This window comes from Anguilla anguilla, chromosome 7 (assembly GCF_013347855.1).
Source record: "Anguilla anguilla isolate fAngAng1 chromosome 7, fAngAng1.pri, whole genome shotgun sequence".
NCBI lineage: Eukaryota > Metazoa > Chordata > Actinopteri > Anguilliformes > Anguillidae > Anguilla > Anguilla anguilla.
The window spans coordinates 8,599,803-8,618,323 of NC_049207.1; the positions used below are offsets into that span (position 1 = coordinate 8,599,803).

The window sequence follows — 18,521 nt, forward strand, 5'->3', positions numbered from 1 at the left end:
TGTGGATCTCCAATGCAGTGATTTTTGATTTTTCAGCTGAAACATCGTAGAGTGAAAATAAGCAGGGACATTTCTAATACGTGCACTCCCAAATTAATGGGGAGGTTTGCAGCTATGTGTGATGCTCCAGCAAATATGATTAAGGATACAACACTGGGAGAAATGTAGAAAAAAAAGGGGGGGGGGGGGGCTGGGGTGAAAGAAGTATACCATAATCAACTGGGTATAACAATGTGTTCTTCCAGATTCACTGAATAAATCAAGGCAATGCTTAATCTATCCCATATAGAGATATATTTTGCATTTTAGCTAACATTGATAATTTAGTCTATTTAAAATAGAACTTTATACATTTAAATATTTTTGTGCAGGGGTTTGAACGGTATTGAGAAATTTTACTATGCATATATGCTGTATGAATCTCAACAAAATTGCTCACATTCTCTTGAGATAGCAAGATCAAAAGACACAGAGCAGGATACATTGTTACATCACTGTTAATTTGGTCATTTGGCATTGGTACCACATGTAATTAATCTGTACAGTTGAGAAAAATAAGTATGCAGTGTAGTTATCTGTATGAATGTATTATGTATGTATTCAATGAAAACTCAAATCAGGTGTTTATCTATGAAATTATGTCTTTCCCAGATCATTCGGAGATGTGGTGTTTGAGAAAATATAATGAGATATAATATGCCGTGACTGCTCTTGATACTACATGCGACAGGAATTATAATGAATTATGTGACAGACTTATTCAGGCTTTGAGCAACATAGATTAAACCACTTGCACGTGTCATCCTCCAGATCATTAAAGGTGGAAGCATCCATGTGCTTCATACAGGGATGAAATCCATTAAATAACAAGGGGAGGACTCACTGCTTTCAAATTTACATATTTGAATGACTGCAATGGAAGTGTTGTCACAGGCAGCTGATTCCATTTGGCAGCCACTGTATTAAAGCCAAAAATATCCTCCACACGGATTAGTAACTTCAATCAATTCTGATACCCAGACAAATAATTGCTAGCGCAGTTGTATTACTGTCTGATATATGACCTCTGTTCTCTGTCATTGAAAAAGGGGGGTGGATTATCAGCAAGGATGGGACAATCACCGCAGGGGGAAAAATGATAAGAACTTCAAAATTAAACCTGGGCCAGGAAAGCACCCCTTGGTTAGAAAACAAGTTGACATCTGTGACATTGCGATTGTTTCTCCTATACAGTGGACACAAAGAACTGCTCGCCACAATGTTATCTCAGCAGTCAGCGGCCACATCAATCAGCATACTGATGGCCAGATCGACCGGTCCTCCTTAATCGATGTGTCTGACATCATCTTTCGTCTTCTACCACAGAGTTTCCAACAGTTACACAATGACAGCCACCAAACACAGCACTGTTCACTATTCAGAATCTTCTTCCCAATAGAACACCTTCACCTTCACCTTCACCATATCTCTATCTCTCTCTCTCTCTCTCTCTCTCTCTCTCTGTTTGCGGGCATTTGAATACATACTGTATGTGTGTACTATGTGACCTGTGCGTGTCCGTTTGGTACAGTAAATGAAATTCTACATCCATTCTAAAGCCTTAGTCAGAGAAAACCATGGATGCTGAGCCCTGTCCTACACAAAACCTACTGTAACACAACATTGCCCAAACACTAATCCTTGAACAGATTTCCCCCAGTGTATGAACATAATGCTGGGATCAGACTATTCTGCAAGTGTCACAGTAACTGCATATTCCTTTCTATTTGTCATCTCCATATTTCTAGTGCTGCTACTGTGAATTTATTTCACACACACACACACACACACACACACGCACACACAAATTTCACTTAATTTGGAAATATGCAAATCACAAATAGAAGGGAAAGTATACAGTAGTTAGAGAGTGTATGACCCCTATTGTTTTTGCTAGGATTTTTCTTCTTCTTCTTCTTCAGAATTTTTCACCCCATTCCCATGCTCAAAACTTACAAAATTTGACAGGCATGTTTAGCATGCATAACACCAATACAACTGATACTCTATGTGGCACTGCTGCACAACCTGCAAAATTGAAACTTTGAAAAAATGATTATGGCCATCCTATTTCACGTATATGCACCACATTTCTTCCACTCCTTGAAGCCAAATTGTGCAAAACTTCGTAGGAACCCTCAGAAAGCTTTCCTCCAACAGTCCTCAGAAGTATGTCCCCCTCAGTCAAAGATGCTTAAAGGTAATCAAGATATTTTAGCACATATTTGAACCTATAAATCCAGCCAACGACAGTGATATGAAGGCAACCAAATAGTTGCACAGTTTAGTTGATTATTATTCTTTTTTGCTGAAATACAATAAAGACAGAAATTTCACTCAATGCTCTGGGGCTCACCCTTGGTGCTTGGTCCCCAACATTACTGCCTATGGCTATATTTATTATTGTAATGTTCTATTATTATGTAATTATTATTTTATGACTCCTAAATGAAAAAATTGATTACAAATGATAGTTATATTATCAAGTTAGCCAAACTCAAGTCCTGGAGGGCTGCATTGTCTTTGTGGTTTCCTTTCAACAAAAGCAACTTTATGAGGTGTGTGAACTCCAGCCAGCAACTTCACTCACACTAAAGCCATAAAGCATATGCTGGCATCCATGACTGGAGTCTGACACCTCTGGTCTGGTTAAGTCTAAGAGATCACTCATATATTGACAGGTGCTGATGTGCGTTTTCACATTTAATTGTATTTTTGAGGAGCACCTATTGCTTACTGCTTCTGACCTGATACTGTAGATCAGTTTATATAGCCTATACAAAACCTTCCAAATGTGTGTTTATTACCAGAAAGTTCAGCTTCATTTTTAGTACAATAGTTTTCTATGTTTATATTCATGCTCCAAAAACGATATCAAATTCTACGTTTATGTTTGTATAAATTCTTCCTTTGATAATAAGACACATCTGAATTGTGCGTTTCAGTAACTGTAAATTGCGATCAAAAGGAATGATGTTTCTCTTTGTTAATAAAAAAAAAGCTCTTTTACAAGGGCAAATCCCTGAACGCACGAGCTGCTTTCTCAACCGCACCTGCTAGTGATTATCGGAAGAGAAGTGTGCATGTGATGGGGAGTCTTCTGTTTTTTCATTGGTCTGTCGGAACCACAAGGTCGGTTGTCGTGCTGTTTGGGTGCAGCGGCTGTAAAAATGGCAGCTGATACAGGGAGATACAAAAGTGCTGTGGGTAAAAGCAAGGATCCTTCGGGATTGCTCATCTCCGTTATCAGGTATGAAGGACGAGTCGTTAAGGATGGATTGAAGTGCATCATTCTTGATGTTTGAGAGAGCCACATATTATCTATTTACGTTTAATACGCTGTGTTGTCGCCCGGATTTAGAATCACATCCTGTTGTGTCCAGCATTTTTGCCTAGGAACACCCATTTCTAGCTAGCTAGCTAACTAATGAAGATGAAATGGAAACGCAACACCTAGATGCATAATCCACTTAGTTAGTTTAGCTAAATGCCGGGTAGTTATTAGCTACAGTATTTGTCACCGTCATGTTGAAATGCGGAATGCGAAGTAGCAACGCACTTTAGTTTGGTTGCTAACTTAGCTTGCTAAAAGGCTTGTGTAATGAACATGAATTAACTGAAACGAGGAAACTCTGGTTTCTATTTTATTTCTGAAACGCGGTATTAAATGTGAAGCTGAGCTCGTATTTAAAAAAAAAAATATTTTCCACTTGTGAGTTCTAAGAGTGAAGTACAATCGTAGGACTTCGTAGTAGATCCGTGCATTCCATGTTCCTCCTATTTTAAGAACTTTTTATTACTTGCCCAGAGTTTGTATTTCGTTGCTGACAGAATTGTAATGTCTTATTTTGCCTTGAGGACGCCAGTGTGTTGTAGCGTGAAATTGCATGTGTGCTGTTAATTTCAGCGTCTGCTGCTCTCTTTCCACATCCTGCTCTGAGCTGCAGCCTCAGAGCAGATTCTCCCCGTGCGTGTTGTCATTGGCCATCTGATTGGTTAATTCTCTGAGGATATAAACTGGGTCCTTGAATGCAGTCCCCCTGCTACAGCAGTTCCATTATTCTCTGCTTGGCGTCAAAAAATGAAGAGATGGTGTTATACCACCCCCCCCCCCCCCCCCCCCCCCCCCCCCAAAAAAAAAACAAACAAAAAGAAAACCTCGGGTATCCTCATCAAGTATAATATTGATGTTTGTACGTGGTCTGTGACTTGCCAGGCGCTCTCTCAAAAGATTTTATAAAATTGGAATATTTTGTGTCGCCATTGTGTTGGTATGATCAGCCCATCATATAGGCCTAGTAGCTGTTAATGAAGACACAATGAATGTTGGAGAAATGTTTGCTCCAACTGAGAGTTCAGGGGAGTAATCTCACTTGGTAACAGTCAACACTGGTGACCAGGTACCTCGTTGGGTGCACTCCAGTCCTTGGTGGATGTGTTCTCTTGTTCTTGTAGTTTTTTCTACTCTAGCTGTTGCTACTGTTGATGCTGTCTGCATTCTTGGTGACTCACTTTGTGATTATAATGTGTGCAAAAATAAGTTCTCTTCTACTGACTTGTCAGAACAGTCGCCCTTCTGTGAATCATCAGGCGATATAACCATCTCATTCTGCTCTTCACTTCAGCTCGGCTTTGTCTTAGATACTGATTGTTTGCTAAAAAAAAACCATTAGAACCTGTAATTTATTATATCATGCTTTTCACATTTTAGAGTAGACAACTTTTCACCAGTTAAAGTTAAAAAATGTTGAAGTTGGTACTCTTAGTTTGCAAGTTGTACAAGGTGTTAATTTTATTAAGTTGAGGTGGATAACAAAAAAATAATCTGACAGTTAACTTTTGCACTGAACAAGGTGCTAAACTGAAGCTGACTATTTGAATGTAAAGGGTTTTGAACATATATTTGCAACTGAATGTCTCATCTTTTGAAAAATATAATTTTTCCTTCTCCCTTTGCATACTGTCCAACTGTCCATTAAGTTTTAAGTGGAATCTGCCATTGCCTGAATGATGCACAGTAAATCTGCGGCCATGATTGGTCATATTTTGGCAGGGTATAAAATTAACGCCAGCCACCAGCCAAATGCTGGTAACATTTTGGTTGTGGCTGGTAATATTTCCTACTCTAGCAGGTACTTTGTCAGGTAGCCACCCGGGTTGTGTTATGTTTTAAAAGGTAATGTGGTTGGTGAAGTGTTGAACATGACTGGTGATTATTTCTGATCCAAAAGCCACTGTGGCCAGGGGGTGAAAACGTAGAATTCACGATCTGGTTTGGCGTGCGCTTCGATCCCACCCCGCAGGACCCTGTCGAGCAGCGATGACGTCCACGACCGGGAGACCGAGAAGGGGCGGCTGGAGGAGGCGTACGAGAACTGCGACCGCGCCCTGGACGAGCAGATCGTCCAGCACTACACCGAGCTGACCACCGCCATCCGCACCTACCAGAGCATCACCGAGCGCATCACCAGCTCCCGAAACAAGATCAAGCAGGTGAGGAACGTCTACGCCCCGCACCCTCGGAATCTAAAACGACAGGTCAAGGACGTCTACGTCCGTGCCCTCAGAAACTTCTGCAACAAGGTAAAAACGTCTCAGTTCAAACCTACCAGAGCAGAACCTAACTCCAAAGACCACAGTATGACACTTTTCACAAACAACCAGGCAGCACCCAGAGGATGGCTCAGAGTCTTGGTGTTTCCCGACCTCAGGAGGCATAAAGCAGGCTGGTACAGTCCTGGTGCAGTCCTGGTACAGTCCTGGTGCAGTCCTGGTACAGTCCTGGTACAGTCCTGGTACAGTCCTGGTACAGCCAGCCAGCTGGACGTAGCGCTAACCTATCGCACAGTACATCTGAGGGACGCTTGCCGTACAGGAGGCCTCTGACAGGCCATAGGGAAGTGTAATTCTGAAGCACACTGGCATCACTTTCTGGCTCTATCATGCTGTCATCTTTACTTTGAAGCGGAGTTCTTTGGCAGCAGAAACAGTGCTTGACGCAGCTCTGTTCTCTTTGTTCCGCCTTGATGGCGCGAGTTCATTTTCGGCCTTGCGTGAGCGAGATCGCATTACCCCGAGAGGCTGTGTGGATAAGCGTCGCGGTTTGCAGCGCAAGCTGAGCATGAACGTCGGGATTGATGTTTTGTCGGAGAAAGAAAAGGGAATGGAAAAAATGGCATTCAAAATGCTAAACAACCACTACGCTCCTGCGTAGAATCCTCCATCCGAGAGGGGAAATTTCACATCATTTACAAACCGTCTGACACTTTCGCCCGAGTGCTGCTTTTCTCTCTCTCCCCCACTCATTTTGAAATTAGACTTGGTGATGGAGTACCCTGCCTGCCATAGCACTGCCTGAGTATTGCTGGAGTATTGGAAGGATCCATTAGTTTTGTTGGACATTTTTTGGTTGAACTTGGATGGAGTTTTAAAAAAACGGTCTCCCGGTGTTTGATAGAAAAAGTGCTTCCAGCTCTTTTGGAGCAATACGTTTTCGTGCCTGCTTAAAATGCCATTCTTCTGAGGACGCCTCATGTTCTGTCTTTGCACAATGCAATTTTAACATTATCTTTCTTAAAGGGACAGCAGACAGTCTGCCTGCCCTTCTTATCTTTTTTCACTTTATTCAGACGGGGAGAAAGTGGAGAGCGCGCGGATAGTGGAGGGATCACAGCGTAGAAAGCGCTGTGGCGGGTGATCAAACCCCCGGCCGTGCGGAGGGGCTATGGGGGGGGGGGGGGGTCGCATGTGACCTGAGAGTCTGCTGGCCTGCGGACTGCACCACACGTCTTGCTACAGCTTCAGATTTAAATCACTTTAAACTGTAATTAACTGTAAACTATAGATATGAATAAGTTGGTCTCCTGGGTAACAGGTGGCTGGTGAAGGTGCTTGCTGGGAGAGCAGTAGAGGTGACTGGTTCCTGGGCTGAGTCATCCAGTCTGGAGCAGAAGGACTCTGAAGACTTTGTCCTGTTGGGTGTTGGGCTTATTGTATGATATTACATTACACTACATTACCCTGCCTTACAGTACAGTACATTACAGTCCATTACACTACATCACCCTGCCTTACAGTACAGTACATTACATTACAGTCCATTACAGTACATTACATTACGTTACAGGGTGATTGCACAGAAGGAGCAAACAGGCTTCAGCAGCAGTGCCTGTTGCTTGGAGGCGGTGGCAATTCCCAAGGCGCATTCCGGGGGTTTCCATTTAGGGGGTGGGGGTGGGGGGTGGGTGTAAAATGGGAAATGGGAAATGCTTTTTTAAAACGGTGCCTCATTTATACCAGTTTCCCATTTCGGCCAAAGGTTAGGATGTGGAGCCGTCCAAATGTCACGTTCATTATCCTGGTCTCCAGGGGGCGCACTCTGCGTCAGGGTCTCGTGAAGGTCGCCCCTGGCACTCCAGGCTTGGCAGCAGTTGGACGCAGTCTCAGGCTCTCCTTTCCCACGAGCGTGGGGAGTGAAGAGTGGAAAATTCCACCCTGTCCAACGACCTTCGACAGAGTCTTACTCCTGTCAGATCGGTTATTAGAGCCATTATAGTCAGATATAGTCATGGTTGAGTCAGAACTTGTAGTGCGCTGCTTTAGAATCGCTAGCTTGGGTTAAGGTGGGTTCTTGTTCTAGTGCAGGGCTGCCCAACCCTGTTCCTGGAGATGTACCATCCTGTAGGATCTCATTCCAACCCTAATTTACCTGGTTCTCCTAGCAGCTCAATGAGATCTCTAGCTGTTGAATGAGGTGTGCTTTGTTAGGGTTGGAGTGAAAACCTACAGAACGATAGATCTCCAGGAACAGGATTGGGCGGCCCTGGTCTAGCGCATGGCTGACCCCCACGGTCCGGCATCGGATCGGTGCTCACTGTGGCTGGAGGCCCTGCTGGGCGGTTGTATGGTTGGCGGGAGCGTCAGGCAGGGTCAGGGAGGGTTCGGTTGACGGGGATCTGCGTCTTGCCGTTCTTTAGGGCCCCCCCCCCCCAGTCGATCGGGCACCTGCCGTTCCGCCTGTTAGGCTGCTCGTAAAGTGCTAAATGAACTGTGTGGCTGGCAGGGACTTCGTGTTTGCTTGATGACGAGGCTTCAGGACGATGAGATGATCTGCTGACTGGCGTTTCACTGAATGTAAGTGTCCGTGCGAGCCAAGGGCGATGCCCAGCGCAGATGGAGCGGGTCGAAAATGTGCACTCCAATCGCAGTGTTCCTGTATTGATTGGCATTCGTACAAGCCAATTAAAACAGAATTACAAATGACTTTCTTGACCCAGTTTTATGGAGTTCTCCAGTTTTTTTTCTTTCTTTTTTTTTTTAACTGCTCAGATATTTCAGACAGTCAGCAAGTGTTCAGCCATTTTCTTTGCTGCAAATAAAATTTTGCCATGTTTTGTAGGTGGTGCAACTGGCAAATGAAATGGACAGTTGAATAGCGTAACTGTAAAATGAAATCTGAAACTGTACTTAGGGGCTGTTGGGTGGCTCATCCTGTTAAGGTGCTGCTCTAGAGCATGGATGGGCCCCAGGCTGTGGCCCTGAATCCAGACCACACCCGTGCCAGCTGTGACCTCCAGCTTCGCTGGGCGGTGCCCGGCTGGCTCTGGCGTTACGGGGACGGCCAGGTTTCGGTCAGCTGGGCCGACCTGACCCTGCCGCACGACGCACGCGAAGCGTCTTCCTGTGATTGGTGCGCACGCGAGTCCGACGCGCCGACTGCGGCGTGGTGAAAAACCGCCGCTGACATCACACGCCTGAGAGGAGCGCTCATGCCTGTCCACGCTCTCCAGAACCATCAGTGCCGACATGAAACCGGAATTATCTACGGATAACAAACCTGATGCCTTATTGTTGGTCTCGAGCTTGGGTCAGCGTTTCTCGACAAACGCAGTTAAACTTCTGCAACGGCGCCTATTTTGAAGAGATAATGGAGCGTCTTCATTGAAGGCTGCCATTTACGGACAGTTACTCGCGATTTACCGAATTTTGGAAGCGTTGACCGAAAAAGTAAGTTGTCCATCACTCTGACGGACAAGAAATGAATCGTGACCAATGACTCGATCGTGAGTTTCAACCAGTAATAATAACAAAATGCAGACTGTACTGACGCTTACTAGAGAGCTTGTATGTGCCACTTGCCTCCTCAAAGAAGAATGCTAATATCTCCTGCTGCCCCTCTGTCTGTCCTCCTAAATGTGGCGGTTTAGCAGAACTGCCTGTCCTGTGCGGTCAGTGGGGCGAGAGAGGCCCAGAGTGAGTAACTCTCTCTCTCTCTCTCTCTCTGCAGGTGAAGGAGAACCTGCTGTCCTGTAAGATGTTGCTCCACTGTAAGCGGGACGAGCTGAGGAAGCTGTGGATCGAGGGCATCGAGCACAAGCACGTGCTCAACCTGCTGGACGAGATCGAGAACATCAAGCAGGTCCCGCAGAAGCTGGAGGCCTGCATGTCCAGCAAGCACTACCTGCATGCCACTGACATGCTGGTAAGAGTGTGCGTGTGTGCGCGCGCGCGCGCGCGTGTGTGTGTGTGTGTGTGCGTGTGTGTGTGTGTGTGTACATGCAGGAACATCAACAGCATTGCCCACCATGATAACCCATGCGATACGTTTGTGTGTGTTTGTCTGTCTAACTGGGAAATGCGCCCCACCCACCACTGAAGCCCCCTCCGCCTAATGAATTCTGATGCATTAAAACATTCCGTGTACTGGGCCCGCTCACCGTGCGCATTGCGCCCCCCCCCCCCCCCAAATGTTATCTCTGTTGGGCGCTCAGATTAATTGATGTAATTCTGACAGTGTTGCATGCTTCAGGTCTCTGCATTTAAATTGAAATTATGATTCCCTCCTTTGTGTTGATTTGACGGCGAAAGATGGAGCTGGTTACCGGTCTCATTATCGCCCCGGCAACACTCCACCTGCTCCTGCTAATGCAGGAAGATCCACTCGGCGGGGACGGGGACGGGGGGGTGGGGGAATTACTGCCGCTCCTGCCCCCCCCCCCCCCCCCCCCGACGAGGTGACCTGTTGGGGAGTGGCGTGGAGTTTCGCCTGGCATTAAACAACAGCGGCGGTGGAGAGATTATTCCGATCCGGGGCCGAGATTATTGGGTCGTGAATATTTAACGCGGCGGCCGCGAACGCCGACGCCGCGCGTGCGTTCGCGCGGGCGCCTGTGATTGGCTGCCGTGAAGAAGGCTGCCGGCGGAGCCGTCGATCGGCTGCGTTTGCGTGTAACGGACACACAGCGCTATCCGCTGTCTGCGTTCGACGCGTCTTGCGTCTCCCTGTAGAAAACGTGTGTTTATGTTTCGCACGTACGTGAACGCCGCGTGTAGCCGCTCCGAGCGTTGCTTGTAATCCCAGTCGAGCCTCCTTTTAATTAATTCGCAGGTATTCTTATTTTAGAGCGCGTCTCGTAATGCCGCGCGGGGGAACCGGCACGAACGCTCAAATTGATTTTCCTCTGGTTATTGACACGTATGAGGATTCAGGCCTAAATTAGATATCCCTGGCAGTGCAGAGGAGTATGCTTTATTGCCTGTTAACGTCACACACAGAAAAAGACGGTCAAAGACACTTATTTATGCACACGTGTGCACACACACGCACACACACACACACACACACACACACAGCTGTGGTTTGAACATGATGATAAATCACGGGTGTGATTTGAGCAGGAAGAGGCAGATCGTTTTTGCTCTAAGCACTTCTGGGCCGTGATGGATGGAAAGGTTAAAGATACAGGAGGCTGGACGCCATGTCCGTGTCTTCAGGGGAAAAGGTTGAGCTGCTTCATCCCGTCTGTCTTTCTCATGCTGTCTTTCCGTCTCTCTTCCCTTCCTCTAACTTTTTAACTCTCTCTCGCTCCTTCTTTTTTTACTCTCCTTTCTTTTCCTGTTCCCCCATTCTCCCTCCTCATTGTAAATAACCCATCACTCAATACTGCACTGATCTGTCAGCTGGGTTCTCTCTCTCTCTCTTTCCCTCCCTCCCTCTCTCCCTCCCTCCCTCCCTCCCTCCCTCCCCCTCTCTCCCTCCCTCCCTCTCGGCCGCAGTGAGGGAGGCCCAGGAGAGCTCGCCGAACACACCGCAGAGACGAGAGTGACAAACTGTCAAAAACAAAGTTTCACACTAGCTTGAGCGGTGTGCTGCCCCTAACCTGGACACACACAAACACACACACACACACACACACACACACACACACTCACAGACACACACAAATGCGCGCACATGCACACACACACATACACACACCCGCACGCACACGCACACACACACACAAACACATATGCACACACACATGTGCGCACACACACATGCACACACTCGCCTGGCGCTCTGGGCTTACCCAGCTGAAGGGGGCTGATGAGGGGTCTCTAATGTGCAGGAGGCTTCATTTCCCTGATTAGTCTGACAGCATGGGCTCCCTAACGATGTTAACCAACCCATCGTCCCTCGTCCTGCCTGGCTGGTAATGAGACACACGCGCACACACACACACACACGCACACACACGCGCACACACACACACACGCACACACACGCGCACACACACACACACGCACGCGCGCGCGCACACACACATAAACGCGCGCACACACACACACACACACAAACGCACGCACACGCGCCACACTTATTTCATTAGCGCTGGGACTTGGGATGATGTATCGCATTAGCGCGTTTCGCGGCTATAATGCTTACTTCATTTGCATCTGCACACACTTGACCCTTAACCCCCCCACCACCTCCCGCGACCCCCTTTGCCCCCCCCCCCCCCCCCCCCCCCCCCCCTTTCCTCGGCCACAGAGCCACAGAGACGCAACAAGAAGCTGACATGGCTCTCTAGAGCACCATCATTTGGTTATTAGTACCGTCTAATAGAAAAAAAAAAGAATCATTTACCGCCATAAAGATTTATTAAATGTAAACATGGCGGCTAATAATGGAACGCGAGAGAGTCGAGCTTTGCTAGCGAGGCTAATGTTCTGAGGAGAGGGGCTCTTCGCTGGGCAGCTGTTGTCAGCGCTTCTTTTTTTTGTTGTTAAGGAGCCTGTTGCTATGGTGATAAGAAGCCCAGTGTGTGCTGGGAGCAGGGGGCAGTTCTCTGGGCGAGCGTTGGCGGCGCCTGGTCGGAGTTTCACACGTGTGTGTGTGTGTGTGTGTGTGAGCGTTTTGAATAATTTGGGCAATTTAGCGACTTGCCAGTAGCCTTTGCGTCGTCCCTCAGGGTCTCTTTGCGTTGCGATCGTCCTGCCTCTCTCTATGACCGTGAGCGCCTGCGAGCGAGCTCGGAGGTGGGCTCATAATGAAGTGCTTCGCTGGAAGAAACCGGTCGGTGCAAATATGCCCAGAGCTCAGGTTCATAAACTCCCAATTATTCCTCGGTGTGGGAGGTTTTATTTGTGTGCCTGATACGTCATGTGATGCGCCGTCCGTACAGTAAAATTATGCGGTGTTATTTATGGTATTTATTAATCCTCCGATCAGATTCAGATTCTTGTTCCCCTCTGGGTTTTTTTTTTTTTTAAAGCCTGTTCTCCATTGATACTACGTTGTGTCCCCAGGTCTCCGCGGTGGAGTCGCTGGAGGGCCCCCTCCTGCAGGTGGAAGGACTGAGCGACCTGCGTCTGGAGCTCCACAGCAAGAAGCTCAACATCCACGTGGTGCTGATCGACGAGCTGCACCGCCACCTCTACATCAAATCCACCAGCCGCGTGGGCCACAAGGGCAAGGACAAGGACCGAGGCCGGCACGTAGGGTGAGCTGCCCCGCCCATTCAGTATACACTGTTCACACAGGGCGCCTGGGTTACCTGCAGCACACGCAAAACCAGTAACATGACCAGTGATTGGTCGACGGTGTTTGTTTTGCACCAATCATCGGTTGTGTTATTAGTTTTGTGTGTACTCGGAGGTTTTGCACATGCTGACGGTCTCAGTAAATCAGGAGTATGTGTGAGGACGTAATTCTCCAGAGTTAAAAGACCAACAGCGCCAGACCTGGCTAACGACACGTCCATCACTCAGTCTCTAATTTAAGTTCATTATGCTAACCACCAGGTACTCCTCCGTTTGGAGAATTATTCGCAATTACTAACTGTCATTTTAAACCGAACGTGGCACACCGCCAGTACAGAACACGCGTGTGAGTGACGCGGTCTGAAAAACAGGTGGGGGGGGGGGGGGAGGGAAGCAACGGCGCTAACGTATTCATTTCATCTGGGCCCTCATTACGCGCTTTACTTCCCGAAGATACTCGGCACCTAGACTTCCGCCGCGCGCATTAAATTAGTTTGAGGAGTACATTAACACACGCTAATGGCGGCTTGATCACTTCCCATAACGCTCTGCTTTGATGGAGCGAAATTGCGGAGCCACAGTCCATTATGAAGCCATTTAGACTGACTCAGCCAGTAATGACTGGTCCAGATTTCGCCGAGCGAAGTTTTGGAAGAAACTCAAAATGGTGTTGTCCTCCGAAGCGGATTCAGCCAACCACGTGGGAGGGAGTGAGCAGTCAGATTTTACCCAGGATCCACTGCTGTAGGACTTATGATGAATGATGGGCGAAAGGCTGAGGAGGGAGGGTGACTGTGTGTTGTTTTTTTTCAGCCGTGGAGCAACCCCATCAGTAAATCCCCACTTCTCCCTGCCTGGGGAGTCAGTTACATGGCTGGGCTTTTAGCATTCACTGATATTATTCTACTTTTTAAAGATTTGGAGGCTGGCCTTGCTGGCCCTCTTTCTGTTCAACAGAAGTAATTTGCTCAGGGGATGAGGGCGAGAGAGACTCGATTCATAATGACTGTTTTCCCTGGACGGCCATCGGAGGTTATCGACGTCCGAGGGGAAGCTCGGCCGGCCCACGGTCGCTTCTGTTTACCGCGACCCCGCGCGCTTCGCTCCAGGCCGCCGCGAGCCGTGACCTCTCTGCGCTGGAAGTGCTTTTCTGCCCTTCTTATTGCCGTCCCAGACCACAGGCCCCCATTTCCTGCGTTTCAGTCGCCGTGTCTGCTCCCCGCTAATTACCGCTTGGCGCCAGTGTCCGACGGGGGTAAAAGAGATACAGGCCCCGCTCCCATTTGCTGAAGTGGCAGCGTGAAGCCCCTCCCCCCTACTCGTCTGTGGCTGCAGGTGAAATGACTTTGCTGTATGTGGTGTTGAGGGAGGTGGAACAGCAGAGTGGCAGCTGGTGCCCTTCCCAGTAATAGCTGTGATGCTGCAGATCCCACAGTTACAGTCACAACACAGAGCTCTGCGGAGTCCCACAGTTACAGTCACAACACAGAGCACTGCGGAGTCCCACAGTTACAGTCACAACACAGAGCACTGCGGAGTCCCACAGTTACAGTCACAACACGGAGCACTGCGGAGTCCCACAGTTACAGTCACAACACAGAGCACTGCGGAGTCCCACAGTTACAGTCACAACACAGAGCACTGCGGAGTCCCACAGTTACAGTTACAGCACAGAGCACTGCGGAGTCCCACAGTTACAGTCACAACACAGAGCACTGCGGAGTCCCACAGTTACAGTCACAACACAGAGCACTGCGGAGTCCCACAGTTACAGTCACAACACAGAGCACTGCGGAGTCCCACAGTTACAGCACAGAGCACTGCGGAGTCCCACAGTTACAGTCACAACACAGAGCACTGCGGAGTCCCACAGTTACAGCACAGAGCACTGCGGAGTCCCACAGTTACAGTCACAACACAGAGCACTGCGGAGTCCCACAGTTACAGTCACACTGTGCTGACTCTGCTATGCCGATGCATCCCAGCTGATGACTTCTGCCACTTGGACATGATCTCAGAATCAGCCTGGGTCTGCTTCTAAACACAGTTCCCCTCCCATACGGGCTCCATGTCACCTCATGATGCCCATAGTGCAGGATTCTAACGCGCTGCGTGTCATCACGCTCAGTGAATGTGCCCTGTGCACAGCCTCGCACACATTACTGCTATCTGAGACCCCGAGCAGTGGTTTTTGGGATTGGGCCAATCTGTTACCGCCATGCTTTGAAGGAAGCGTACTTCTGAGGGGGTGCCAGTGCTCTAGAGCACCCCGGAGGAAGACGCAGGCCCGAACGCGGAAGAACCTTCTGCGGGGAACATTGTTCCAGTAAAGTAATGGCTTCTTTAAAGACACATTATTTTTATTGCATTGTTGTTTTTGTGAGCATACAACATTTTCAATTATGTGAAACTAGTAAAATTCTATTTAATGTTCTGTTAATTTGTTTTTGCAGTAATAATGTTTTGTTTATTTGTGCAACTACCCAGTTACCATGGAAGTATGGCTGAAGTTATTACAAGGAAATGTAGAGATCTTTTCATACACAGATTGCAATAGAAACTGAGAATGTTTGAGTTTTATATTCGCGTAGGCTATATGCCATTTTGTCATGCAACCCTTGAATGAAAATACTGAATTAAAGCATAGATCAAAAAGTTAATATTTCAGAGTAATGAAAATGTTTCATAGAATTTTTTTTTCTGAATCTGATTTAAAATATATTACTTCATCCAGCTGGTGAAATGTACAAATGAGTATTACATATTTCCCGTGAGGAATATCCCATTTCCTGACCTGGTGATATTTAATACTGTATATACATGCATGTTGGAAAATAATTGGCATCCGGCATAAAGATGAACAAGAAATGGTGTATAATAAACAGGGGGGAGCTGTATTTCTTTCTAAGAAAGCTGCTCAGGAAAAAAAAAAAAGGATTTTTAACAAGTGATTGTATTTTCCAAAAAGCCAGATGTCAATTATTACTGCTGCCAAATATTCTTATATATTCTTACGTACTTTTTAAAAGTTAATCTCCGTTGTCGCTGGGTTGTGACCTTCCATGACTTCCTGTTTCTCTCGGGCATGAAAGTGGGGTGAAACGTGTGTAAAATCCATTTTTCATTCATCAACGTGCTGAAAGACAGAGCGCTCATAAGGGAAAAGAGACAAGTGATTGTTGACCCACATAAAAGAGATTAAGATTTCTGCACGTGTTTTAAGCATCTTGACCCTCGACGTGCCCTTGAAGCAAGGCGTTAAATCTTCCATAAAATGCCCAGCTATATAAATTGACAGTAGGTAAAAATGTATGCATTGAAAGGTACTCAGTGCAATCCCATCTGCTCAGCAAACAATAATATTGATTTACCATGATTATACTGCACTGGTTTTTCACCTCTTGACTGATGAATTCCCTGATCAGCATTGCGACAACACCGTGGAGACTTTGCACTTAGGGCCTGATTTACTAAGACTTGTATGTTTTATGTGCAAAACTTATAGTACAAGCAGAACTAATAACTTATATTTTTGTTTCGGACCAATGATTGGTGCCAAGCAAATACCACGACCAATCGTTGGTTGTGTTATTAGTTTTGCATGCGCTAAATAAATCACTCCTGATGTTTAAGGCTGATGACGATGCCCTTCGTTCTCTCTCCCTTTCCCGCCTCGCAGCTCGGGGGCCAAGGAGACGGCGGCCCTCCCCCTGCTGGACGTGGGCACCCTCTCCACCCCCCCTCGCAAGTTCACCGACTCCTCCCAGTTCAGCACCCCCGGGAGCTCCAGCAGTAAGTCCCCCCCCCGTCCGTCCGTCGCCCTCGCCCCTGAAAGGGAGCCAAAGGAATGTTAATCGCGTGCCGCCGGTCCACCGCGGCCCCCTGGGTAAACGGGGCGGCACTCCGGCTGCCGTAGTTGCGGTTTCCATGCCGATCCTACCCTGCGATCGGCAAAGCTCATTTCACTCCGCGCCCGTCCCTCTCCTTCATGTGTCTGAGGCAGGAGACGGTGGGGTAGGCTGGCACAGATAATACCTGAACACTACGTGTGAAAAAAACATCTGTGGGTAGCACAAGCGGCTGTTATATTACTGAGCACTCTTACAGTTGTATTGCAGATGATATGCTCATTAAAGTATTGGTCTTTTTCCATAAGATGTGTGATGCATTAATTAATATCCAGGGGCGAGTGGCCCTGTCCCTTCAGGTGAGTTCTCTGTGGCAGTGAGAGGCGGTTCAGCTCTTTGTTGTTTATTTGATTTCCACCCCGCGTGCTCCCTCCAGGGAACCGTTCTCCCAGCGAAATAGAATTCAGGAAAATTAATGACGTTGCGCCCCCATCGCCCCCCCCTTGTCAGAGCTGTCTGCCAGTCCTCCAGAGATCGCCGCCGCCGCCCCCTCCTTCGGCGAACCTCTTACCGTATTAGTCCGCCCTTAATTATTCCTGCGCGTGTGGAATTTTAACAAAACGGGCGCAAAACGTTCGCCTTGGCTAATAAAAGCCCGGCGCTAATTGCTGTTTTTCCCCCCGCTTTGTGTGAAAAGCTTGCGGTTAGCGGCCACCGGGCCTAAATGCCACCCCGTGGCACCGGAGCCCGACGCGTTTTTTTTTTTTTTCCCTCTCTCTCCTCCCGTCGGTTGTTGGAGAGTCGTTCTCGTTTTTTTTTTTTTAAAGTGCAGCTTTGGCTAATGGCCTGGGAGCACTTCATTCATCGCCCGTAATTGTGGTAATTATTGCGCGGGAGCCGCGGCTGAAAAAGCGAAGTCCATTAACTTGCCATAAACATTAGCTCCTTTGTGGCCGCGCTCGTTCGGGGCGGGACGGGGGCCGCGCGTCAGATTAACATTAGATCAGTGCCGCGTGTCGCTGGGGTTGACCCGCGGCGCTGAGCGTATGCTGCCCCCCCCCCCCCCCCGAATCAGAGGCCGCGCGTATAGATGAAGATTTCAGAGCTCCGCTTACAGGGGGGCAGGGACCGTGGCTAGTGACTTTTAATTTGGAAAGTAAAGCATTAGGGATGACCGAAGGTGCCGGAGGTGCTGAGAGTAAAGGGGATGGTTGCTGTGGTGTAGTACTCGACTTGTTGTGACCGTTGTGTTGCTGATGATGATCGTCACGGTGAGGTTGCTGCAGGAACTGGAGCTGCTGGAAATGATGGTTTGTTGCCACAGTAATGGGGACGTTGTTGCATCGCTGCAGCAGGGGGTGGTGATGGTCCTGCTGGTTGTCATGGAGATGGTGATTTATTTATTTAATTAATTTTTTTTATGCAATGCGGGAGCCACAGGAGGTGATGATGATGATGATGATGCCAATTAAAGCAGAGGCCATTTATACACAAGTCAATAGTTATCGACAACTTGTTTAATTAAATATTAATATTTGTGTGTCATAAATTATTTTCAGAATAAACAACCTGCACACAAGTCACTGCACATGGTAGTCCATTCTGGCAGAAGTAGCGAGCTAGTCTGCTGTTTCACCTGAGAAGGGCAATGGTGAAAAGCACTGACCTGTAAAAACTAGTGAAATGCAGCTAGCCACATCGGCGTCAGGCTGTTTATAAAATGAAGCCTGGGTGATTGGTTTGGTGCAAAAACCAGTGCTCTCATTTTAATTATGGACAATTAAATTAGCTCATGCTTCCAGACTATTCGCTCTGTCTGTATCATGTATT

At 47.6% G+C, this 18,521-nt stretch overlaps 1 protein-coding gene across 2 annotated transcripts in view; it reads left to right on the forward strand.

Annotated features, from left to right (window-relative positions):
• The first annotated feature begins 3,154 nt into the window (after positions 1-3,154).
• exoc4 (exocyst complex component 4) overlaps positions 3,155-18,521 on the forward strand; it is a 149,897-nt gene continuing 134,530 nt past the window's right edge. For both annotated transcript variants that reach the window (XR_004766012.1, XM_035424698.1), the window contains exons 1-5: positions 3,155-3,289; positions 5,343-5,532; positions 9,326-9,520; positions 12,610-12,803; positions 16,523-16,635. Coding sequence is in view for 1 of the 2 variants with exons in the window: in XM_035424698.1 (XP_035280589.1) it covers positions 3,210-3,289; positions 5,343-5,532; positions 9,326-9,520; positions 12,610-12,803; positions 16,523-16,635 (772 nt within the window). In the remaining variant the exon portion in view is untranslated. The remainder of the gene's footprint in view (positions 3,290-5,342; positions 5,533-9,325; positions 9,521-12,609; positions 12,804-16,522; positions 16,636-18,521) is intronic.